This window comes from Dufourea novaeangliae, unplaced genomic scaffold (assembly GCF_001272555.1).
Source record: "Dufourea novaeangliae isolate 0120121106 unplaced genomic scaffold, ASM127255v1 scaffold16, whole genome shotgun sequence".
Lineage (NCBI taxonomy): Eukaryota > Metazoa > Arthropoda > Insecta > Hymenoptera > Halictidae > Dufourea > Dufourea novaeangliae.
The window spans coordinates 2,514,873-2,538,695 of NW_015373891.1; the positions used below are offsets into that span (position 1 = coordinate 2,514,873).

Sequence of the window (23,823 nt, forward strand, 5' to 3'; positions counted from 1 at the left end):
TCTCTCTCTCTCTCTCTCTCACTCGCTCTTTGTCTCCATCTCTCTATCTGTCTCTCTCCCTCACGCCCGTTCAATGGTTTCATCACCGAATTCGTTCTGGCTGGATTCCATTCCCCGATCGATCGGAGCGGTCGACCGCAGAAATTTCGAAGATTCGTAGGGAAATTTTTCGTGGAATGTAACGGGACCGTACGGATCGGAGCGGTTGCTGCCGCCGGCCGCGGGTGGATCGAGCGGAATCCCTCGGGTCCGCGCGTAAACAAACATCTCGAAAAATACGAGAGGCGTATTGGATCGAACCCGATGGGAGGGGAAGGGGTAATATCGTAAAAACGTCGGTTACAGACCCGAGCGTGAAAACGCGCGATCGTGGCTCTCTGTTCGGCGGAAGAAATATTTCGCAAAAGTTTCTGGTAATCGAGGGTCAGAAGGAAGGTTCGAATTACCTGGGCCTCGAGTTTCAGCCGATTCAACCGTTTCCGTGCGCGCTCGAATCAGCTGTGTGCAGCGCGGAAACGGCACGCGCTGCGCGATAAAAGCTGAATAATTGCCAGTGTGTCCCGTGGCAAGGATTACATAACTTCTAGCAGGTGAAAGTACCGTATGCGATTTTTTTTTTGTCGTCGAGGTACAACCTGTCTTTAGTTTCGCCGATATTGTGCCCGCTTGGTGTCACGAGTAATTCGCGGGCGCACCGATTTCTGACCGGTATTGTTGTTTTCCGCTTTCGGTCGATTTACAAGAGGGTTGCTGTCAGAACTCGATTTTTTTGTAACCTTACAAATTAATAAATCTAATTGTGGAATATTTACAGAAATTATTTTACCTATTTCTCTGAAAATCGTTAGAAGGAATTCTTTAAGATTAGAAAAAATTAAAGTAATTTTCGTAAGCATTCCTATTAATACTGCTTAAATATAAGTAGAAGGGTAGAACATTTTTGGAAGTAAAGAAAAGTTGGACGTTTCCTTACAACGTTGAGTCAGTTTACTGGTGACGATTTTAAAATTTATTCAATAAACTTAAATATTATTTATTTTCTTCAAAGTCGAAGTAAAATGCCATTTTTTTTTACTGGTATTGTTTCATTTTTAGATTGAATGTACACTCGCAGTGAGTACAAAATTTCTTTGGTTCCCGATAAATGAATAACAGTAAAGTGATTCTGGAGACTGTGTCCATAAAAACAAATCGTAAGACAAGGGGTTAAATACTTTTTACGCCGCATATGAATAAGAGGTGTTTTCCCACCCTAAATATGAATGTTCTCAAAAATTTAATGCAGCACAATTAGTAAACTCAAGGTCCCCTACTCGTCTACAAAGTTACCAACAAAAATCGGGTTCTGAGAGCCACCTAACGCCCTTTTTAAAATAATCACATCCTGCCCCTCCCTGGAAGAGGGAAATATCAGTCGAAAATACATTCGGAGCAGACTCGATCGTTGTTGGCACGGTAACCGAACTGAATATCCCGGATAAAAAAACGTTAATTCGCTTCGAATCGATGATGCTCGAGTATATAACCATTGAAAAGTTCAAAGTGTCAAGAGGTGCGAAAAATCCGTCGTTCGTGGAAAAAATCATTTTCGTGTATTCCACCGTTACGAATGTGTTTCTCTCTATATATTGCGTACACGTGCGCGCGCGCGCACGCTGGATCTCTCTGTCCCTTATACTACCGGTCATTGTCCCATTTCGGCCCCGTGCTCGCTCGGAGGGATTGTGTTTCTCGATATTTTTTAATCTTCCAGAGTGTTTCAATTCGCCTCTGCGCGCGTGCAAAGAATCTCCACCGGTTTATACATTGTTTTTTTTTCTCTCTCTCTCTCCCTCTCTATGTCACTCCTAGCGACGTTTAAATAATCTTTTTTCTAGTCATTCGATATTAGGAACAATCGTCCAGTTTTTGTTGTTTTTTGTTTTCGTGTCACCGATCGTCGAGACATATGTACGCCGGTATTACGCGTCGCGATTGATTCGAGTGGAATTACTCTCCACGTTCTGTAATCGTTATCGAGGCCGTTAACGGGTGCAGTGATTCAGCAGCTTGTTAGTTCGCTTGTTCGATTAAGAATCGCGCAGTTCGGATCAGAGATCATGCCTCCGAGTCGCGGCGTGTTAAGCCGCGTTCTCACGTGGCCGGCCCGTGCTGTTTGTGGAAAAACCGGACGTCGTACGGGATCGTACTCAAAAATGTATTCTACCTCGTCCAACTCATCGGAGTCAGTAACTATAAACAAAATGGAGGTGATAATCATTCACAGAAAGAATTGTCAGCCAATAGCTCAGCTACACGAATGTTCTGATTATTTCTACCAGAGATGGACTAACTCATTAACTAGATAAAAAATTTCGAATAATAAATAAAAGATAAAGAAAAATACTTCACCAATTTCAGTTAACACGTTGACTGCCGCAGAATTTTCGTACGTTTCAGCCACATCGTCGAAGTGACATTTTCGTTACACAGAGTGTACAAGAATAAAATGTTATATAAAATTATTAAAGTCAACTATGTTTTCATACTTTCGGCATTTAGTTTGTAGAAGTTTACCGATTTATGGTCCAATGTTAATAATATCGAAAAGTATACTCCCTAGAGTGGGGGTCACCGGTGACAAATTTTTATAATAAAATATCACTTCTTCTTGAATGAATGGCACTTGGCAAACAATTATTTTATTTTATTAAATGTTTAAAGATCATGATACTGCTCTTAGATACTGCTGCTCTTCACTGTGTATTATTCGAATAAAATTGTACGCAATTCTGATTTCTACTGACACATTGGACGCACCATAGTAATTAGAGTTGCCGAATGGATGAAAATGTAATTGTTTCGGATCGCCACGAAGGTGTAATTTATTTCGGAGCAGACCACGTACGTGCTCTCTGTTACGAGCGCTTCGTGCAACGCACGTACGGAAATAATCCGCCACAATGTAATGCAGAGGTTCGGCGAATTCGTGACTTTCTGGCTCGCAGAAGCGGCGTTTCGAAATGCAAACATTTCGCTGATTGAACCGGAGAGGTATCTTTCGGCTGTAATCCTCGATTGTGAACCACACAGTGATTCCTTCTTAATAGATACAGTAACGAACAAAAAAAGTTATCATTTTTCTGATTATATTTCTATTACTTCTTAACACGAACTTAAAACCTTTTAACTCTCTATCTGAATCAATCAAATTTTAATTCTCTATCAAAAACAATATTAAACACACACACACTAAAGTTTCAGATTGATGTTAAAAATAATAAAACTAGAAACTTTTTTCCTGCTACTGCATTTAACAATTCCCAGTTCCTAAATTTTGATCGAGTTAATTAAAAGGCTGAATGAAACAGACTTCTTTAAATAGACTCAATAAAAATTGCAAAATATCCGAGAAAATACAGACTCCCCTCGATTATCATCTGGCTTGTTCTACACGATTATTGTCCAGGCGTTATCCCCACCACTTTGTTACCCCTTCGCTTTTGTTGTCTCGGATCGGGCTTCAGGCAAAAAACGAATTTACGAGGGTCTGAAGCATTTCTCCCTATACGATTATTATCCCGACGCGGACCCATGTTCGGGACAATAATCGAGAGGAATCTGTATATTCTTATATACCATTTTAATCATCGTTACAAGACCGTACTAACCACTCATTTTGACTTGTTTGGTAGTCCAGTGTGAATAAAACTGATTTCAACCTTTCACCCAGTGTATCATTTCCATTCGTACGGATTCCGCTCGTCTTAGAACTCGCAAGGAAAAACGGTCGAGATCGTGTGTATGTATATCGATCTTGGGAACCGCGGAAACTGGTCCAATCCGCGGATTAAACCATTTTTCCGGCAAGTGTCCCCCGCCGCCTCCTAAATTGCCACCCCAATTAAAATTCAAGGACCCCGGGTCAAAGAAAGAGGCCAGGCGGTGGAGACGAGGGTTAACGAATCGTGGCCCCGTTACGGCCGCTCATCGGATAATTCGGTGCAAGTCAGCGGGAGCACGGAAGAAAAATAAAGAACAGAAAGATCGGTCAGGCCCCGAGGAATTCGACCGGACGTACGTACAGGGATGATTCTCTTGCCCGGGGACCCGAAGGGAGTCGTTTGTTTTTTTTATTTCACCATATTTGCACAGACAGCAGATTTCAGGGCGATAGCCCTCGATGACACAGAGACTCTTAACACTTTGCTGGCGGAAGAGTTTTGGTGGGTTGCAAATATACAACTTCAGGTGGTCGAAAAAATATTTAGAAACTATTATTTTTATTTGTGAAACTTTAGATATAGAAAAAGTGAATTATACCTATTTTTTACTATTCTGGTTGTTATTTAACCCTAGATTACGATACTTCACTGTGAATTACGTTATTACGAAATTTTCGTAAAATTTATTACTCAGAGATAACCCTGTGTAACTTGGAGAAATAATATTTTTATTGATCTTTTGGGATCTTGGAACAATTACAGTTTGGACGAACGAAAGTTTAAAAAATTATTTACTGAATTCAGAAGCACAGGAGAAATGTTAACATTATGTGCACGACATATAACTTCTTTTACAAAAAAACACAAAAGTTTGTTGTCATTTTTTTTTAGTTTGAGGGACAGAGCAGAAGCTTTTCGTGACGAATCTGTCTGAGGTTCAACTGTATCAGTATTTTTTTTAATTTATATAATTTCTTTGATAGATTCCCTGGCATCACGTCATGAAGTCAGATTTTTTACGACGACTATGTTGTATTTTCAAAACTAACTAACGTCAAATCGCAATTTCGCATCACCTCTCACTGGCGTGAACAATTAGGATAATACATGACGGGGAAGAGTAATTGCGCGCAGAAAAGTGTCGATTTCTAAGAATTTTGTATTTTCAGATCGTAATTTTTACGGCATTCACGTAATCTAGGGTTAATAAAGACGTACTACTACGTCAACTCTCAGCTTTTGTTTCCGAAAGGACATTCTACTACGTCATCAGACGTCAAAGCGTTAATTCTCGAAGCAAGGAGGTTTTTAATGTTCCTACGGACCAGCCGTACCTGGGACCGTTTAGATCCCCTATTATTCCTTTCCTTACAAACGCATTTTCAAATCCAATCATTCAAGTAAATCCGTTTTTTTTACACAACTACTTAATACAAGCAACTCCTAGCTAAAAAATTATTACGTTATTCTATGAAAATTCTTGCTATTTTTTATGAATGTGATTTCCTACTCTAATCGAACTGTTTAATAATAGTTCCTTAGTTGTTCATCTCTGAGTCAACAGAAACCTATTAAATAACATCCAGTAAGTAATGTTAACCTCCTGAGGGACAAATTATTAAGACTCTTTTTCATCTCCATCTGTTTAAAATATATTTATGAATATTAATAACAATCAATTGATAGAATTTCCGAGTAAGTATTTATTCACAATAGTATTCATTGTATCTTTGGAATAATGCTTGCATGAAAGAAAATCTAAAAATACACATATGTGCCAGTATCCCCCAAGAGATTAAAGGTAAAAACAGCGAGCAGGTTTAGGTCCCGGTGTAGCTGACTATTCAGCTGACTATCAATAGAAATTATTTGAGGACAGCTAAAGCAGCTAGTCAACTGAACCATGAGCTGATTAGTCAGCTGCCTCTCTGTGTGATGTCACACTTGTTTTCCTTGCTTTGTTCTTTCAGTCAGCTGAATAGTTTGCTACATCTCGACCTTAACTTGATCGCTGTTTTTATCCTAAAGCAGATAGATAAATTGCTGAATCAGATGGAGCTCCTGAAAACTTAGGTCCAATCAGACCCAGGCATCCTAGGATTAATGCTGCAGCGTTGACAGATCAGAAAATTACAACGCTAATACCTCGACGGCTACTCCCTTTTGGATCATGTAACTAGAAAATCACCTTGTATGTAGGCGACGACGCTGTTTGAATCGCAAACGATCGACGCGGCGAAATACGCGATAACGGCCGATCGAACACAATGAACAACACGTAGTTCAGCGCGTAACGCAGCTTCCGTGTTCGATGGAACGCGTTGCCGCGTTACGTAATCGGCGGTACAGTTATCGTGGCGCGCGACGCGAAAAACGCGGCAATTTCCCGCGATTCCTCGCGACGTGGTAAGCGAACCAATGGAAAGAGGGCGCTTGTAACCGCCGAACGGCGTGACCGTTTTTCGTTGCGTGCTCGTCAGAGTTGGGGAGAATTTTATTGGAATAATACATAGTGAAAAGTGAGCAGTATTCAAAATCGTTATCCTGGCTTTAAATAATTCATGAAATTAACACTAGAAAAAATGTTATGACAATACATTTTCTCAGATCTTTTACACCTTTTATCATGTAGATGCAATAAAACAAGTGACAAGAATAAAGAATAAATATTTTATATTCTTCATGTATAAAGAAAACGAAAATTATTAACAATTTCCTTAATTCCCCGAAATTATCACCTAACTGTTCCGACCCAAAATGTAGCACGAGCATTGTCCTCTACGCCTTCGCAACCTTCAACGCCACACGTGGGATCCGTACACGTGGGTTCCGGGCAACATATCCATCGAACAGAAAACAGTAAAATGAGTTTCATTTCGAAGTCACACGGTAATCGAAACGAAATCTACATTTTTATTTGAAACGAACGCCTGAAATAGCTTCCGTAATTGCCAGCCGGAGTTCGGTCTGCGTTAGGTCACACAACCGTGAAAATAGAAACAGGCTTTTATTCGAACTAATTCGGTAAGTAAACACACGTGCGGGTCAGACTATTATCTGGGACGGTATTTGAAGCGATTAGGTGTAAAACAAAATTTTCCGATTCCGTCTCGACTTTTTTTTTTTTATTGAACAACACACAGATCATGGCGACGACGTCAACTCGGCTTGTTGCCCGAAACCATGAATATTAAGGAAGGCAATTTCGCGCTGGAACGAGCCACTGCAACGTTTCGTCGCGCGGAACCGGAAGTGTCACGGTTAACGGAAACGAATTTCTTTGGCCTCTCCGGGGCGACCAGTAAAATTAGGCGGATCGATTGCCTCGTCCAGTCGGTATCATAAATCCATGCCACTTAATGTAATTAAACGTCCGTATCAAACATTTGACAACTCTGCTCCACATTAACAGTTGTTCCCTCGATATTCCAAATATTAATATTTGCGAGGGACCATATCAAATTGCTAGTACTCTGCTGTGAGTACATAATAACTTTCTAATGAAGCTTAAAAAAAGTGTCAGAAGCGGGTCCAATAAATGCTCTGAAAATTGTGTTACGCATTCTGATATCAAGTAATAAGGAGACTACGAACATATATGTATTTGTATCATACACGATTTTTTCAGTACACATTTGCATAAACATCCGCAGTCTATTTATCGCAGACTACTAACACAAGTTTCTCTTTATGACAAAGAGAAGTACCGTTGAGTTGGTCCCGCATCGGAGTTTCGCCCATCCGGTCCCTGTTGCCATATAAGTTTACTAATAAACCGATCGACTAACGGGCCCCGTCCGACGATCACGCGGATAAACATAAAACACGCGAACGCGCACACAGCGACCTGTTCCTTTCCCGTTCAAGAAAATCCATTCAGAATGGACTCTGTCCCGAATCGAGCACCACAGAACGGAGCGTACACGTGATTCCGAAAGACGCAGTTCGAACAGTTTCGTTGGTTGCACGGAATACAGTAATATTCGAGGCTAGCGTGTACCTAACCTGTCTGACACACACGAGTCAGTGGAAATACCAGCGAGGGGCCGATGGTACGAGAACGAAAAATCTAACGGAGCGCACATTTTCGACGAGCAACAGTTCATTCGGTCCCCCCGATCGATTGTGGACAGAGAGAGACAGTGAGAGAAAAAGGTATGCCGCGGTAATGTGAAAAATATGATTGCCGGGGCTACCGTTCGTTTTCGACTCGATGGATCGAAACGAACTCGCCTAAACGAATAGTTTTTTTTCTAATTCGTGGATGACTTTTATTACGACCGATATACGCCACGTTATAATCCACACGGAACGAGTGAATCAAGGATCTTCCCGTGGAAAGTGTATGTCGTCGGTACGAGTCAGCAGGATGGACGCGATCGTCGATCGCGTGCACACGTCTGCATTTATTAGGAACTTACAGGACGGACGGTAGCGACGGACAAGCGCACACGTTCGGCATAGAGTACACCGGAGCGTATACCCGTTCCACACACGCATACACACACACACACACACACACGCTCGTACATTCTCTAGCACGCGTCGCGGCGACCAAGCTACACATAGACGGATGGACACACATGACACCGCCGCGCGACAACGAACGCGACAACGGCGGGGACGGATAAGAGAGAGAAACAGAGATAGAACGAGTACACCACGTACGTAGCTACATGTGATGATGCGTTAACACGGATACAAGTGTCTTGTAACCAGCCACGCACTCATGTACACGCACATCCGTACATCGAGAAGCATGATCCACGTACAGGGAAGCATATACATAGCCAACGACGGACTACGACACGACACGACCACGGCGCAACGAGGAGAGAGAGAGCACTCGTTGTTGTTTACGTTCTAGCATCTGAGCCGAGGAAAGTGCACGGGTACACACCGCGACCTGTCTCCCACAATGGCAAGGACCTACTGGTATTTCCTTACTCTGTTCGTGACGCCCGAAACCTCTCGCATGATCGCCTCGAACGCCGCTCTCTCCTGTGCCTCCTTCTGTTTGTGCAGCGCGATCTTGTCACTGAATTTTCGTGGATTCGCCATGATGGCTCCGGCCCACTAGATTTTCCCGGACACTCGCGAGGAGTTTATCGTGGCACACCACTAACTATGCGCGCGTTATGCCTTGTCGCGCGCGGGTTTCCCTTCTCACCGATCGCACCAATAAGGGCTCCCGTTAATTTGCACACCACGTTAGAACCCGTAACCCACTGCCTTCTGGATGGCACTGCCGATCACTGATACGCAAGATTATGCGGCGCAGCGCGCCACGCGCATCGCGCAGGAGCCGCTTTTCGCGGGCCGATTGGTTGCAACGCTCCCCCACCACCGTGTCGCAACCGCAATAAAAAACCGTCGACAGTTTTCCGGGGTGTTCCGAAAAGCCTGCCTCTCTCGCCTCTGTTCCGCGGCACCATTCTGCGCGGTGGATAAAACAGATTTTCGTGGCCTCGCTTCACAAGTTCGCGACCGAAGAAACTGAATATCGTCTGTCTTCTTCGATTCCGTAGTCTCTTGTTCATTTTTCTTCATCACACTCAGACTTATTTCTTAATTTAATAATGATCGGGAGACGAATGTTACGAATACTTTATGCAAAATCATATTGTCTTATAGTAATTTGCAAAGGACGCATGTTAAATTGAAACATGTTTCCTACCTGAAGGTTTTTATCGAGTTTAAATATATCGAACATTTCATTACATTTTTGTTAACGTTTCATGCAGCTTCATTATATTTAGGAGATTAATTTTGTTACGAGTATATAGAATCCACGATTTAGCTGTGACACAGTAGACAAATGCAGAGTCAGTTTCAATTAGTATTTTATTATAATATAGCTTTTTATACAGAAGAATTGTATACAAAATTGCACAGATACATATTTTCCTATATTTAAATAATATTTACATATAAAGTACTTATTCTTGTTTTATGTTTATCACAAACGAACATTCTGTATTTAAAGTGTTGACAGAATAATATGATAAAATAAATGTAAGAATGACTTACTATAATCGTATAATTCTTTCTAGTCAGAACTCTATTTTTAAAGGGCAAAATGACTCCTCTTTTGTTAGGCTAGACTTAAAAATATGTATTTACGAATTTTCTGCTTTTGCACCAAATGGAATTCTTTCCTAATAATTTTCTTTGAAAATGTGCTGCAGATTTTGTTTACATTGTAACTGCAAACTGTGCCATTATTATACAAGTTATAATTTACATTTAATACGAGACGACACCATCCGATCGTATGTTTCTACCGTATCGATCGAGAAGAAAATCATAGATATGCAATTCTATAAAAACTGTCGACTGCGCTCGTTTTGCATTTTCCTTGTAAACGTCGAGGAAAGTTCAAGAAACGAGGGAATAATGTTTCCTTATTTATATTGTATTAAAAACATTAATTTGTTAATTTCATAATCATCGAGTAAAAGTGAAATACTGACGTTAATTTTTAAAGAAATCTTTCAGTGCGATATATTTTTTTAAACGCAATACATATATTGAAAATACGACAGTATTAAAAATGACACATTTTGATGAAGATATGTATATTGAATCTTTACCTGCGTATGTACATAAAGATTTAATTAATGCATTAAACAAAGATGCAGCTTGGGTAACATTAGCGAATCATGTAGCTGAGCAGCTCCAATATCCGTGGTAACGAATAGTATATTTATACACAGTAAGACAATATTACTATATCACAGTACTTAATATTTTCAACTTTTCTATAACTTTTGTTATAGTCATATATGGATACAGTCTTTGAAGGGAACAAATGCACCATATGATTCTCCAGGACAAAGATTACTGTTCGAATTACATATCAAAATGTGTACTGTAGAAATCCTACGTACATTGTTAGATGATTGTGGCCTGCATAATATTATGTCTATTATATCTGATCCAGGTACCACATTATCTGTGTATGAATTATTCTGTAACACTTTAAAAATTCCTTATTTGTAACATCATCAGAACCGCTGGAAATTGTTACACATCCAGTGGAAGAATTACAAACTGATACTTTAAGCGTATCATTTGGACGTCACCTTCACTTATTCTGTAAAGCAGTTGGGATGCCACCTCCTAGTTACATGTGGTACCATGACAATATGCCATTGCATAATTGTACCTCTAATGAACTCGATATTGTTATTACTAGGTATAGTACCAAAATATTTTTAATCACATTTTAACTGTACAGTAAATTTTATTGTATATACTTCAAAGTGCTTCCCAGGCAGGAGAATATAAATGTGAGGTATCTCAGATTAAATATGATGGAACACTTATAGCAACTTTAACTTCGAAAGCCGTAACTGTTCCGGTATTTCCCATACCTGTTACAATAGAAGAACAACCACAACCAATTTTAGAAGTAAAAGAAGGAGATGACTTTACCATATACTGTAAAGCTAACAGCTATCCTAAGCCATGTTATCAATGGTTTCATGACAATACTAAATTGCAAGGGGAAACATCTAATGTATTGCATGTAAATAGTGTATTTTTTTTTCTACTACATTATGCAGTGCTACGATATGAATTAAATTACTTGTAATTTCAGATAAAACAATTCAGTTCAAAACATGAAGGAAAATATTATTGTCAAGTTTATAATGAAGTTAGTGAAGTTTATACTCAAAGAACCCATATCATGGTAATAATTATATGTATAGAACAGCACTCCTTTTGTATATATTACACTCATATGTATTAATTATTTAATATTATATAATAGATGTATCTTCCCAAATTAAAAGCAGTTGCGAAAATTGCTTTAATTATTGCAAATGGTGACTATGACTGCCATGAATGTCTTCCAACTCCTAAGAATGATGCTGCATACATTGCTAAACTTCTTGAAGAAATAGGTTTTGAAGTGATTTGTCTCATGAATTTAACTATAACTCAAATGAAAAATGCAATAAAAGTATTTAGCAAAGCCTTACTTGAAGGTGTTTACGGTAAGATAAGTAAATGAAAAAATATGGCAAATGCAAAATTAAGTAATCGTTCTTCTTGTTTAGGTTTATTCTACTTTGCTGGCCATGGTTTCAAAATGCAAGAGAGTTATATGCTTGCAATAGATGCTCCAAAAGTGTATTTGAGGAAAGATGCAATATGTGAAAGTGAATTGTTGGCAGCATTCCTTCAAAATGATCCTGAACTAATGATTATTATCCTAGACATGTGTCAAACGTTACCTTCAAAGCAAGTTATCTTTATTTATTTACTGGATAATATTTGTCTACTTATACTAATAGTATGTTTCTAGGGAATTTAATTCTAACATTTATAATGAAGTGCCAATCGTAACTGAATATAAAAGTAAGAAAAATCTTCGAAATTTAATCCAAGCATATTCAACATCTGGTCACCGACCTAGTTATGAAAGACTAAATAGTAAATATGGTTTGTACACGACACATCTCAGTAAATATATAAACAAGGATATACCAGTTACAAAATTGTTTGAAGAAGTAGGAAAGTGTATGTTCAACACTATTATATTCACACTATGCTTACATAGTTTGTTGGTTCTAGTATTGTATATAATAATCATTTTTGTAATTTTAGCCATTGACAGTTGCTTCAAAGGACAGGAACGCAATCAAATTCCAATGTTTGCATTGTCAATCACAAAACCATTTCGTCTAACTGATGCTATTCATAAAAGTAATTCTACTAGCATATATAACATGTGTATATGAAAATCAATATTCCTTCTCTTAGATATTAAACTCTTACAGGAGATCTTCCAGCAGCTATTAACTATTTCAATAAACTTACATTACTTTCGACAGTAACATTAGATATTACTTTTAAACAAGCAAATATCTGTACCAAAGTTACTATATCAACATTCATGGAACCTTATTTAAATGTGATAAAAATTAAGTTATTCAATCTACAAGATTTAGAAATCAACTTCTTTAATTCTGTTCCTGCAAAACGAAATAATTTATATCAAGATCAAAACAAGAATGAATGTTGGATTCACAATCCTCAAGTCAATGAGGTATGTATACTTCCTATTTTTATTTTCCGAATTATAAAAACTCTCATAATTTAAAATTCTTTTAGGGACCACTAGTTATCTCTGTATCTAAACATGGAACACCTGTAGGCGCAACAATATTACACATAAAAGATTACATACCTCCTTTACTGAAACTTATAGGTTCTTGAGTATATATATTTATTTTTTTGGTATGTAGTTAGAAAATAGAACGACATATGTAATTGTGTATTATTTGAAACACTCAGTTAAATAATTGAATTTTGATAACATATATATCATACACTTGAGTTTCCATATTTCATGCCACTGTGCAAAAGGAAGTAAACCAATTTGCATTATAATCTAAAAAGGTACCATCTAAAAATGAAAATCAGACAGTTGTGTACTATCAAATATGATGTTGATTTTATGTAATGTTAAGGTACATCTATCATAAATAATTACATATACTTACAGGTGTAAAATGATTTACTAATATTGCTACCCATGGTCCTCCTATGCCATCTGAATACTTCCTTTGAAATGTGTAATTGAACGTAGTCAGGTTTTTACTTATTGATTTATTATTTGGTGTGTTTAAAGGTACATATACACCAAATTGTGTTATTTCAAGAATGTGATCATAATCTATAACACACGACATTAATTGTATGAAAATATGAGAACACCATTATGTTATAGTATACATTTGTAGAAGTAATATTCATAGTATTTTAATTGCATTACCACTTTTACTATTTCTGGCAGTTGCATAAGTATTAGTAAACCAAACAGACTTTTCACCTACGGCAATTAATTCTCTCTGTGAGTCAGTCAGTTGATTAACACTTCCCTTTAACATTTGTATTAAATCATCTGTTACAAGACCATTCAATGCTTCATAATTTTGGGAAGCTAATGAACGTGATATCACTTTAATTGCCTAGAAGTAATACATAATTATATTTTTACGTTATGTAATATTCATTTGGAACACTTCTTATGTTATCATTATTATTGTAGAATATATCTGCAGGAAATAAATAAAAATTTCATACATGTAGTACTCCTGCAGAGAACTCATCTATATCAAACGTTCTGTCAATGGTATATCGAATTAAAATAGGAGCGATTTTTACGGTAAGCCAGCCAAACACAGTGGGATATTGAAAAGTCGCAAGATTTATTAATGGTGGCAACATACATCTTTCGTTAGGTGTACTACTAAATAAACGGTAGTACACTTTAGGATGTTGATTCACTTTTCTTTCATTTTGGTTTCTATTATGTATAAGAACAGTTGAAAACTGTCGTATTTGTGAACGAAATGCATATCTTTTAAAGATCAAAGATATCATATTGTACTTCAATAATTTTCATCAAACAAGGAACCAGGAATCATGTGGATCAGTTCCCATAACCTGTATAAGTCTGAATATTGACATATAATTCTTTCGTTACGAAATTATATATAAAATTTAATAAATGTTGATGCAATGCAATTATGTAGTTTCATAAATTTGTACTTGTAAATTATATACATGCGTACATATCAGTTTAAACAAATTCTTTTTCAAATAGAACTCGAAGTTACCCCTCTATAATATTTTATGCTGGGTAAGGTTCGCCAACTCCATTAAGTTCTATCTGACGACCATGGTCCCTTCTTAGATTTAACGTAGTTCACAAATTCACCGTTCTCATAACGTAGAGGGCAGCAGAAAATCCCTGACTTTTTACACTATCGGTATTTCAGAACATGAGACACGAAGTCCCATAAGATGATAGGTCTATCCTATACCTAATCGGTGGTGCGACGTACTCCGGTTCGCTTCGAAACATTTATGGCAAGGCAAAAAGGCACGGTTTTTCGCTCCTCTATCTATCTGTGTGATGTGTGTTGACTGTGTTTCACTGTGTATAGAAAAAACTGGAAAGAACCGAAAGAACGCTGATTTGTGGATTCTATGTTCATCTTCACAGAACTTTTAAAAATTACATAGATTTTGTCAGTTTAATTTTTAATTGTAATTACTATGAGGTTCACAAGCGCGTTGTTTTCAAGAATGGGCTACTGGTCTAAAAAGTATGCGAATTTCCCGGAGCGCTACATAAACCGTGTCACAGAAAAGGTACAATTATTTGCTTTAAGTGTATTAGAATTAATTATACGGTTTTCTATATGTACACTTATTTCAATTGTTCACTTTCATACGTAGATTTATTGGAGAACACCGCGGAAAGTGCAATATCTCCCGCGTGTGATGAAAAATAGACGGTTGTATTTCTCAGTTGACCGACCATGGACGAATGAATTTCAATTGATAAATTTCAATGGTAAAGATCCTGAAGTTATACCCGTTGAACCCATTAAAAATTGGAGTTTCTTTCGTGGAGATCGTGTAAGTAACATCAAACGTACAATGAGTTTTTCATTTGAGAGCGTATAAATATTTTTGTGGCTCACTGTATATTCTGGATCATATAAAAAGTTTACTTCAGAGTTACACATCTATTTTTGTTATCCTTCATATTTTCCTGAAAAATGTATTTAATGCGCTGATACCATGTGTCTTTAATCCTCAATGAGTAATGTCTCTTCGATATTTAAAATTATGAATGAAAAGGTGCATGTATATAAAAAAGATTCATTTACCCAAAGAATTAAATAATGTTCCAATATTTTAATCAACAACTTACGAGGTATAAAATGAATCACAGTATCTTACAAAGAATATTATTTTTTTAGGTGGAAGTATTAACTGGTCCTGATAAGGGAAAACAGGGTATGGTGAAGGATATTATACAGGAGAGGAATTGGATTATTGTTGAAGGACTCAATACAAAGTTGCACTGTTTTGGTAAAACTAAATCCTTTCCTGGAGTTTATGTTCGTCAGGAACAGCCTCTGTTAGTTACAGAACAAGTCCATTTAGTGGATCCTGTTGACTTGTAAGTGTGATATAGACCCTGTGTAATGTAGCAGTCCATAAGTACACTGACATGCAAACTGGGCTTCCATTAAGGGAAAAGTAGTGTAATTGAAGGGCTGCATACCACTAGGTAAATTTAAAACAAGTACTGATATAAATGTTAAACTAAATGTTAATTTGACATAAATTCCAGTAACTCCTGAAACCGAGTGGTAGGAGGCTCTTTCCAAAAAATGCATTAATACATGTTTGTTTATTTTAGAAAAGGTACTGCAATCGAATGGAGATATACAGAAACTGGTGAACACGTACGAGTGTCTTGCAGAACTGGTAGAATAATTCCTGTTCCAAAATCAAGCGAAGAAACAAAAGATTATAAGAGTCCTGACTTATATCCAGAAGAACCTAAAGATACTACAGCAAAGTATGTGAGCGAAGTAACATTCGAGGTATGTATCAGAGGTGTTTTGTCATTCGTATCGAACATTCGTAATTTTTCTATTTTATTGACATTTAGCCTGCACTGAAAACATTTGAAATGGATATCATGGAGAAAATGGGTATCAAAGAGGATCGTATACCAAAGAAATATTATTGGTACTAATTTCGTGTTGGCTTCGAGTATTTCTTTAAGTTTTATAATGTATGAGTAGGTTTATCTAATGTACAGAATCAAGTATGTTAATATGTTTTCAAAACTTGTGTACTTTATTCTGCTATCCTCCTTGAAAGTCACCTTGAACCAGAATTGCAAAGCAATTAAAAATGAAAATTAAACAGATACTTGTAGTTCGATTGTATGATTTATTGTCGAGAAGAGTTACACTGCGGCGTTTTCTATCCATGAATCGTGTATAGAAAATATGTACGGGAGGGAAAAGCGTAAGTAACGTTAAAGAATCAAGCGGTTAATCGAATAGTTCGTAAATATTTATGTTAGATTTAAAATGTATTGTTATTGCGAGTCGTTTTTTGTTTTATTAACGCTTGTTAGTTTTGTATTAACACACATACATATCACAGCACGATTTTTAACAAACGCAAATCTAGAAACGAATGTCAGTCTACATTTAAATACTCCAGTAACATAATGCGTTATATTAACATTTCTTCCTTCCATTTTTTTTTTTTATATTATATATGACATTTTTCTAGATATTCATTGTATCTCGAAATTCCTATTTACAGAATCATGTCTTCGTTCGGGTCGTAACAATTCGTATTACACAAAATTACGTGACAGAAGCGTGTCGGTATGCACGCTGCCTTCTTCATTAGGATACTAGCTAATTATGAAAAGCGTTCCTCCATTTACATTAATTAAACGTATTCAAAACAATGCTAAAAAGATATAAATTATAGTTGACGGATACCACAACAAAAAGAAGGGAAAAGAAAAACTATCTCCCTGAAAACGGAGGTATCCAAACAATCATGTAACAATAATACCTCATAATGTAAGCACGATATGCAAATCCTAAGTAACGTTCCAACAAAATATTTGTTATCCTTTAAAATTAAGAAAAGGAGAATTAAACCGTTCGCGAGAGAACAGAATTTCGAACGCCAAGATATCATGGATACAATTCGCGCATTGTATCGTACAGTTTCGTCCGGATCGAGTTTCGTCGCAAATGCTTTTCTCATTTGACAGTCGGCGGCGCGTTCAAAGTAATTCTATCGTCCAACAGCGTTCCTTGCGAATCCCCGCACGACACGCTCGGTTTAATTGACTATCGTTCACGATGATTTGGTGGCAGGGTGCCTGACTAGGAGGTTCACTAATAATTGGTCCCCTGCCTTTAAGGCACCTGTTTTTTCGGCAGCACCTCCTGTAAGAATTACACAGATTATTGCTACTACTTAATCAACAGCAACTCGAGATTTTCACTGTCTTGCATTAAACATTCGTCAGTGTTTAGGTTTGAGGATATAAGTCGTTCAATTTCTGATCAAGTTGGAATAATTCGTTTTCCAAGAACACAGATCATAAACTCAAAAGCATAAACAGCGACAGTTGTATTATTCGTGTCTATTTCATTATAAAGACAGTGACCATTGAGACATACCGGTAAATATTTTCTTAATCATCAGTGGCCTGTCCCCGAGGGGGCTATCTCGGCCACCCTCGAGGCTGAATCCTAATCCAGCCCCGTCCTTGTACACCGCTACAACCGAGGGTGGTCCCCAAGCAGTATCCTCTGCGATACCGTTCGTCTCGAATCCTTTGGATAACAAAAAAAAAAAAAATGCATTCTATTTTCCCGAACATATCTCCAAAGAATCTACTGGGTGTCCAATTTTCCCGCCTCACCTTCGATGATAGTTTCGACGCTCGCGGTCCGCGACCTCAGTCTGCACCCTTCCTCGGTCCTCGCTCGCGAAACGACCAAAACGACCTCCGATCTCGGCTGTTTCAGCACCGTTAAACTTTCCCTGTGCGTGATACCGCGCGTGCTTCTCCCGTTTATACTCAAAATTCTGTCTCCCTTTTGCACGCGACCGTCCCGGTCCGCTATGGAATGCGCCAAGACTCGGTGAACCGTGATCTCTTTGACCTCGCAGTCCGCTCCGCCGGCCAGCGTGATCCCTACACTACCGGCTGGGTTCTCCTTGTGAAGCAGCACGACGATCACATCGTGAACACCTCTGGCCTCCTCGAGACTCGCCTCCTCGACCAGCTGCGCCAATTCCTGTTGCGAGATCAGGCTCGTGCTGCTCGCCAACGAACTGATGCTACCGAATTGCTCGCTGCAACATCTGTCCGTGTCCACATCCGTGCCTACAGGGGACAGATTCTCATCCACGCTGCTGTCGAGACTCGGGAACCGGTTATGAGCGGTTGCTGGACTCTGAAGCTGGTTGGACGAAGCATCTATCTTCTCCAGAGCTTTCTTCATGTCCGTGACGCTCGCGCTTCTACGACCAAGGCTCCTCGTGGTCGGGATCTTGGACAATACCTTCGACTTCTCGACGTCCATTATCGCGTCGTTGGTATCAGCAAGTCGGGACTTCCCTAACGTTGGTATTTTCGAGACGAATGGCTTGTCCTCCGTCCACGACTCGTTCGAAGTGATCGAGCTCCTCCTACCGTAACGATTCTCCTTCGATTCCCAAACCGATCTGTTCTGACTTACAGGAACAACGGTGCTCTTCTCGGTTCTTCCCTCGACGCTTTGAGCCCGGGACAACTTCACGTCTGTCTTCGCGCTTAGAATATCCTCCAGGCTCATCTGGCTCTTGGATCGACCGAAGCTTCCGTCGTCCACGTGGATCGCCGATCTGGATCTGCTTTTCGTCGTCAGAATCGTTAGAAGATCGTTCTGATCATCGGAGGATTTCTTAGAAGTCACGCTGGGTCTGCTTCTCGTCTTCGAGACCTCTATTATACTAGACTCGTTCTCGTCTGTGTTTCGGTTCCCCGATGGCAGGTCGATGGAACTATGTTTCTGTTCCTCGGCGACCGATTTACTGTTTTTCAAGGCGACAGGTTCAGGAACTGGTTCCGGTTTCTTTTCGATCTTATTGATCGCCTTCAATTCCGCCGATCTGGCCAAGGCCTTAGCCTCCGTACGTACCCACATCTTGAGATCGTTCGAGGGCTCCAGCATTTCAGACTTAGGGGGTCGGGCAATCGGAGGCGGGACGCTTCTCCTCGGTGGCAGCTTCGGTTCCTCCTCTTTCTGATACGAGTCACTCTCATTGAACGTGTCTGTCACCTCTATATAAGCGATCTTCACATCCTGTGGACTGGGTACGGTATTTTTCATTCTACATTTCTGACGATCGTCACCGTTCTCAGCCACTGGATGATGATCCTCATCTGTAAACTTCCTTTGTATCAGCGGCGACCCGTTCAGGTCCCTACCGCTTCGACACCTGGCACTGGCCAAAATATTCTTCCGATTGATCGCCTCCACGCTCTGTGGTTTCAGCACTCTTCTGGACAACGATTCCGCGCTCGCCTGTGAACCGGATGTCAGGGTCGAGGATGTGCTGCAGTTAGTGTCGGTGCTGTTCGATCGTTTCAGTTGTCTCTGCGGTATCTGCGAGCTCCTTGCGTTCGACTCTATCGGCTGAGGAGATCTTGGGTCCGAACTGCTGCTACTGGAGGACGATCTTTCGTTGACGAACGTTCTTTCGTTTAGTATACTCGATCGGGAATAGTCCACTGTACTCGACTCTCTCGCGTACGTTCTTGTTGGACTGTCCATGATCAGAGATCGATGCCGGAAACTGGTCTCCGTAGACACATAGGATCTCTCGGACGAAATGGTGGATCGTTCGGAGGGTACAGGTGACATCGGCGGACTGAATCCACGGGAGATACTGCTCTGGGAGCTGCTCACAGCGGAGTCGTTGTCAGAGTCCTCGTAGTCCATTCGTGTCTTCCTCTGGACGTTCTTCTGCCTGTTTCGTAATCCCTCGGGCGAACTGGCGGTCGACGCGAACTCGAAGCTGTAGTCGCTCCTCGTCGGGCTGCAAATGCTCTCCAGACTCTTCGGTGGCTCGGACATCGTCGGTGTCGATGCTGTCGTGGGCTTCGCACCATTAACAGAGGAATTACTCGAGGACGAACCATACACCGCTAGACTCTTCCGTTTGAACGCTGGGGAATACTTGGAGTGTATCTGAGGTGCTGGCATCTTGAAGGACGTGGTCGCCTTTAGGGGACCGCTTGCTGTGCTTGCATTACTGGCCAGGGAGCTTTGAGAACCCCATTTGTCCTGTATGTTGGCTTTTGGGATCTGAAATAGGTACGTAAGTCATTTCTATCATCCTATTACAATCGGTTACGCTACTACGATATGTAGAGATCGCACTCACCTGGTGTAACAGTATAGAATCACGCGACTTGATCTCTGGCAGGTCGACAATAGGCGCTTCGATGGGTACAGCCTCCTTTTCCGGGATCACCAATCCCCTCAGCTTCGATATCGACCGTCTCCTCTGCTCGATCAGTTGGTTCAAGCTGGTCCTCCTGATGTCTTCGTTTGGCCTCCGGAATGTGGACGCCAATGAGTTCGTCCTGGCGATCTGAGAAGTGCCGGTGGACAGCTCGTTTGCCGCGACGGTCCGTTCCTGGCCGTAAGGGGTCGACCCGGAGAAACTCGTGGCGCGGGTCAGCACGGTGATGGTCGCTGGTTTCGGTGGCACGCTCGAAGAATTCTGATTATTCCCAGGATTCGCCGACAGCGGACTATTCGGGGGAGTCGCGTAACACTTGATCGGGGACTTGGGCATCGATGGTTTCTCGAACGAGTTCGTCAACGGCTTGGGCGGGACCACAGGGAAGGTTTTCGACGTGTGAATCATAGGCGGGGTCAACGAGGGCGATCTCTGACCGAACTTTCTCCCAGGCTCTGGACCGACGTTCCTCCCGGAATCGGTCAGATCGAAGGAACTTTGAGTTCTATCGGCGAAGAAAGACGTTCTGTCCTTCTGGCCGGGACACTTCTCGTCGCTGCAAACATCCTCCGTGGATTTATACTTGGACAACCGTCTGCCGTTGCTGGTAGCCGTGGTCGCGACCGTTACTGTGTTCGGGAATAGAGGTCCGTCTAAACTGCTCTGCGAAGAGAACATGGCGATTTTGTCCCTGACGGACCTCTCGGACTTGTCGTCTTGCCTCCAAAGTTCTCCGTTCAACGAGTACTTCCTCTGAGGCGGTTCCAGGGTCGGTGGGTTCCTCGAGTATACACCGACCGGTTCCATCTTGGGCGGGCCTGACGAAGAAGATACAGTGTCTAGAAGTATCCAAGAGTGTTCGACGGTAGATTCACGTTGAAATAGTAGAAACAACTTCGAAATCCCTTGCCCACTATTTCAACGCGTACCCATCGAGATTTCCGAGAACAAAGATTAATTCTTACCAGTTAACGGCAAAGGCGGCGGCGTGTCCAATGTCTCTTTCTCGGCATGGTCCAGCTGCGACTCCTCGATAACCGGTACGTCTTTGTGATAGTATCCGGTGATCTCAACCTTCTTCTCCGACACCACGATGTTACCGTTACCCTGGTTCCCGTAGCTAGAGTAGTTGGTCGCAGACGTTGCTTTCTTCGCGAACTGTTCCGGGACGTATGGCTTCCCGTCGTCCGTTCGGGTCTCTCGAGGGAGGACACCGCTCGTGTCCTGGCAGACACCCTCCACCACGGTCTTCCCGTTTATCTCGACGCTCGACACCACGACCTTGTTCACCTCCTGACGTACGTTCTCGCAGCTCGACAATCCGACCCGGTTCTCCGATAGAATTATGCCACCCGCGGTGACCACGTTACCGTCGATCAACTTGAAGCTTTCTGTACCGATGAACGTCTCGGTCTCGTCGTTCCCGCACACCAGACCGCCGCCGTTCGCGGTCATCGTAGACGCCCTCGTCGTCGCGCTCGCTGTCACGAATCGGTACTGCTGCCCGGCCCCGGCGAACTCTTGATACGCCGCCGGAAATTCGTCCCCGTCCGGGGGCAGGCGTTGACCGCCTCCGCAGTTGTCCATCCTACCATTTACCGTCTCTGGAATCACATACACACGGAAACGAGATTTAACATTGTGCGAAGGAGAGATATCGGGCCCTGGTTACTGTAAGACGGACCTTGCGTGTACGGGGAACATTTCGAGCTTCAGCGTATACCGGTACAGTAGAAACCCGTTTAACCATTTGCCGTGTAATAACGGGCCTGAACTTGCGGTGAGTATTTTAAACTAGATTTAGCCCAATCACGCCTTCAAGACGACTTAACCCTCATCCGTCCCTTGTGTCAATTTGATACAGTGTTCTCCTAAGAAATTACGTTACTTTGTCGTGTGTAGGTAAATTTAGTTGAGGCTTCGTGGGTTTTGTCTTAATGAATTTGCAAATTTAACTATTTATCGCTTCATTGTATTAAGTTTTACCACTGGGTGTCTGTTTGTCCGAGGGACAAATTAAGTTCGGAAAATGTGGGATGGATGAGGGTTAAAGACGCTTTGGACTTAACACAGCCGTGAAATGGGCGTTTTCAAGGCGTCGAATATCAAGGCAAGTGAAATATTACTTTGTTGATTTTCACGTTTAACCCTCGAATGGTAAGGTGGGTTTTAAGGTCGCATTATCAAGATAAAGTGTGGATTCATTTCCTAGAAATTTAGCCATCCAGAATCTCCAACGATGCAATAAGCGGACCTCTACTATAACTGTTCAAGTCTCTGTAACTGTTCAAGGCTCTAAAATCACGCGTGTGATTGGAGCTCGCTCACTGCATCATTTCCTAGAAATTTAGCCTATATCTACAACCTCCAACAATGTAATAAGCAGACCTCCACTATAACTGCTCAAGTCTCCGTAACTGTTCCAAGGCTCTAAAACCTAAAACACCGTATCTCCGTCCGCAGTTTCGAGCCCAGCCGGGTATAAAATGTGACGGGCGTTCAACGGCATTCGAATATCAACGTTTCGTTCCATTACAACCAGTTTTCTAATCCGGGGGAGTATCGATGTCTACCTGTAACCGGGACAGAGAGAGAGAAAACCGCTTGCGCAATTCCATTAGAAAAGTCCGAGCATTGAAATCTGAAATCGATTCGTAAATTCACCGTGGAAACAGCCACGCCGCGATACTATTCAAAAAGGTCATCGGACCGGCGCGGAAATTCGCTCTCTCGCCTCCGAGAACCAAAGCGGTGCGTATCGCGGCGTGTTTATAACCGGAGATTAGCGGTGATCAGCGGGCGCGCGCGCGCGTTTTCGTCCGTTGGAATCTGTTTTATTTCGAGATACGTACCAATGATCGATCCGTGGATCGATCAGAAACGTAACCAGCGGATTTCCATCCGCCCTGAGCGAATTCGTCGCTCGTGCGTGTAGAACCGTGATCGATTCAGCGTCTCGCGTGTGCGCTCGAGAGCAGACACGTCGATGTTGCAACGCGATCGTCGTCGTCTTGGTTGTTCGAACGATCCGCTCGAGCATTTCGAGCGTGCTGTGGAGCACGGAGAAGCATTCCAGGCGGGTGAAAGGGGGGGAAAAAAAAGGAGCTTTAATAAAACGCTGCCCTCCTATTGCGATAAGGCAGCGAGCGCGCGCGGAGGGATTTGAAAAATCGTCGAGCGAGCGGAGCGGTTACACGAACCTCGAATATTTTCTCGAACGCTGATTCCGCGTTTATCG

General features: G+C 41.2%; 5 protein-coding genes across 5 annotated transcripts in view; 2 read left to right on the plus strand and 3 right to left on the minus strand.

The window, feature by feature from the left end:
- LOC107187752 (CREB-regulated transcription coactivator 1) overlaps window positions 1-8,927 on the minus strand; it is a 105,979-nt gene extending 97,052 nt beyond the window's left edge. The window contains exon 1 of the mRNA XM_015575921.1: window positions 8,652-8,927. Coding sequence (XP_015431407.1) covers window positions 8,652-8,765 — 114 coding nt within the window. The 5' untranslated portion in view covers window positions 8,766-8,927. The remainder of the gene's footprint in view (window positions 1-8,651) is intronic.
- Window positions 8,928-10,257: 1,330 nt separating this feature from the next.
- Window positions 10,258-12,972, plus strand: LOC107189071 (mucosa-associated lymphoid tissue lymphoma translocation protein 1-like). Its single transcript, XM_015577508.1, has 11 exons — window positions 10,258-10,394; window positions 10,484-10,647; window positions 10,716-10,902; window positions 10,971-11,235; window positions 11,308-11,400; window positions 11,482-11,707; window positions 11,771-11,954; window positions 12,019-12,233; window positions 12,321-12,419; window positions 12,494-12,762; window positions 12,828-12,972. Exons 1-11 carry the CDS (start codon window positions 10,258-10,260, stop codon window positions 12,930-12,932), a joined length of 1,944 nt encoding a protein of 647 aa, XP_015432994.1. The 3' UTR covers window positions 12,933-12,972.
- Window positions 12,973-13,068: 96 nt separating this feature from the next.
- On the minus strand, window positions 13,069-14,102 carry LOC107187763. Its single transcript, XM_015575932.1, has 4 exons — window positions 13,803-14,102; window positions 13,492-13,687; window positions 13,220-13,392; window positions 13,069-13,122 (listed from the first exon to the last, which is right to left on the minus strand). Exons 1-4 carry the CDS (start codon window positions 14,100-14,102, stop codon window positions 13,108-13,110), a joined length of 684 nt encoding a protein of 227 aa, XP_015431418.1. The 3' UTR covers window positions 13,069-13,107.
- Window positions 14,103-14,613: 511 nt separating this feature from the next.
- Window positions 14,614-16,415, plus strand: LOC107189083 (probable 39S ribosomal protein L24, mitochondrial). Its single transcript, XM_015577520.1, has 5 exons — window positions 14,614-14,876; window positions 14,964-15,146; window positions 15,494-15,696; window positions 15,940-16,126; window positions 16,195-16,415. Exons 1-5 carry the CDS (start codon window positions 14,781-14,783, stop codon window positions 16,279-16,281), a joined length of 756 nt encoding a protein of 251 aa, XP_015433006.1. The 5' UTR covers window positions 14,614-14,780; the 3' UTR covers window positions 16,282-16,415.
- Window positions 16,416-17,417: 1,002 nt separating this feature from the next.
- LOC107187771 overlaps window positions 17,418-23,823 on the minus strand; it is a 73,388-nt gene continuing 66,982 nt past the window's right edge. The window contains exons 7-11 of the mRNA XM_015575945.1: window positions 21,551-22,189; window positions 20,505-21,403; window positions 17,992-20,425; window positions 17,747-17,902; window positions 17,418-17,509 (exon numbers count right to left, since the gene is read on the minus strand). Of these exons, the coding sequence (XP_015431431.1) occupies window positions 17,418-17,509; window positions 17,747-17,902; window positions 17,992-20,425; window positions 20,505-21,403; window positions 21,551-22,189 (4,220 nt within the window). The remainder of the gene's footprint in view (window positions 17,510-17,746; window positions 17,903-17,991; window positions 20,426-20,504; window positions 21,404-21,550; window positions 22,190-23,823) is intronic.

What these genes read in the sequence shown, in the direction of transcription:
- LOC107189071 (XM_015577508.1), top strand. Translation starts at nt 10,258, where the DNA reads ATGACACATTTTGATGAAGATATGTATATTGAATCTTTACCTGCGTAT. An exon ending in CTCAAAGAACCCATATCATG is followed by an intron (nt 11,401 to 11,481) that starts GTAATAATTATA and finishes ATTATATAATAG; the next exon opens with ATGTATCTTCCCAAATTAAA. An exon ending in CTTACTTGAAGGTGTTTACG is followed by an intron (nt 11,708 to 11,770) that starts GTAAGATAAGTA and finishes CTTCTTGTTTAG; the next exon opens with GTTTATTCTACTTTGCTGGC.
- LOC107187763 (XM_015575932.1), bottom strand. Translation starts at nt 14,102, where the DNA reads ATGATATCTTTGATCTTTAAAAGATATGCATTTCGTTCACAAATACGA. An exon ending in TCTCTGCAGGAGTACTACAT is followed by an intron (nt 13,688 to 13,802) that starts GTATGAAATTTT and finishes TATTACTTCTAG; the next exon opens with GCAATTAAAGTGATATCACG. An exon ending in TGCCAGAAATAGTAAAAGTG is followed by an intron (nt 13,393 to 13,491) that starts GTAATGCAATTA and finishes CGTGTGTTATAG; the next exon opens with ATTATGATCACATTCTTGAA.
- LOC107189083 (XM_015577520.1), top strand. Translation starts at nt 14,781, where the DNA reads ATGAGGTTCACAAGCGCGTTGTTTTCAAGAATGGGCTACTGGTCTAAA. An exon ending in GTTTCTTTCGTGGAGATCGT is followed by an intron (nt 15,147 to 15,493) that starts GTAAGTAACATC and finishes TTATTTTTTTAG; the next exon opens with GTGGAAGTATTAACTGGTCC. An exon ending in TGAGCGAAGTAACATTCGAG is followed by an intron (nt 16,127 to 16,194) that starts GTATGTATCAGA and finishes ATTGACATTTAG; the next exon opens with CCTGCACTGAAAACATTTGA.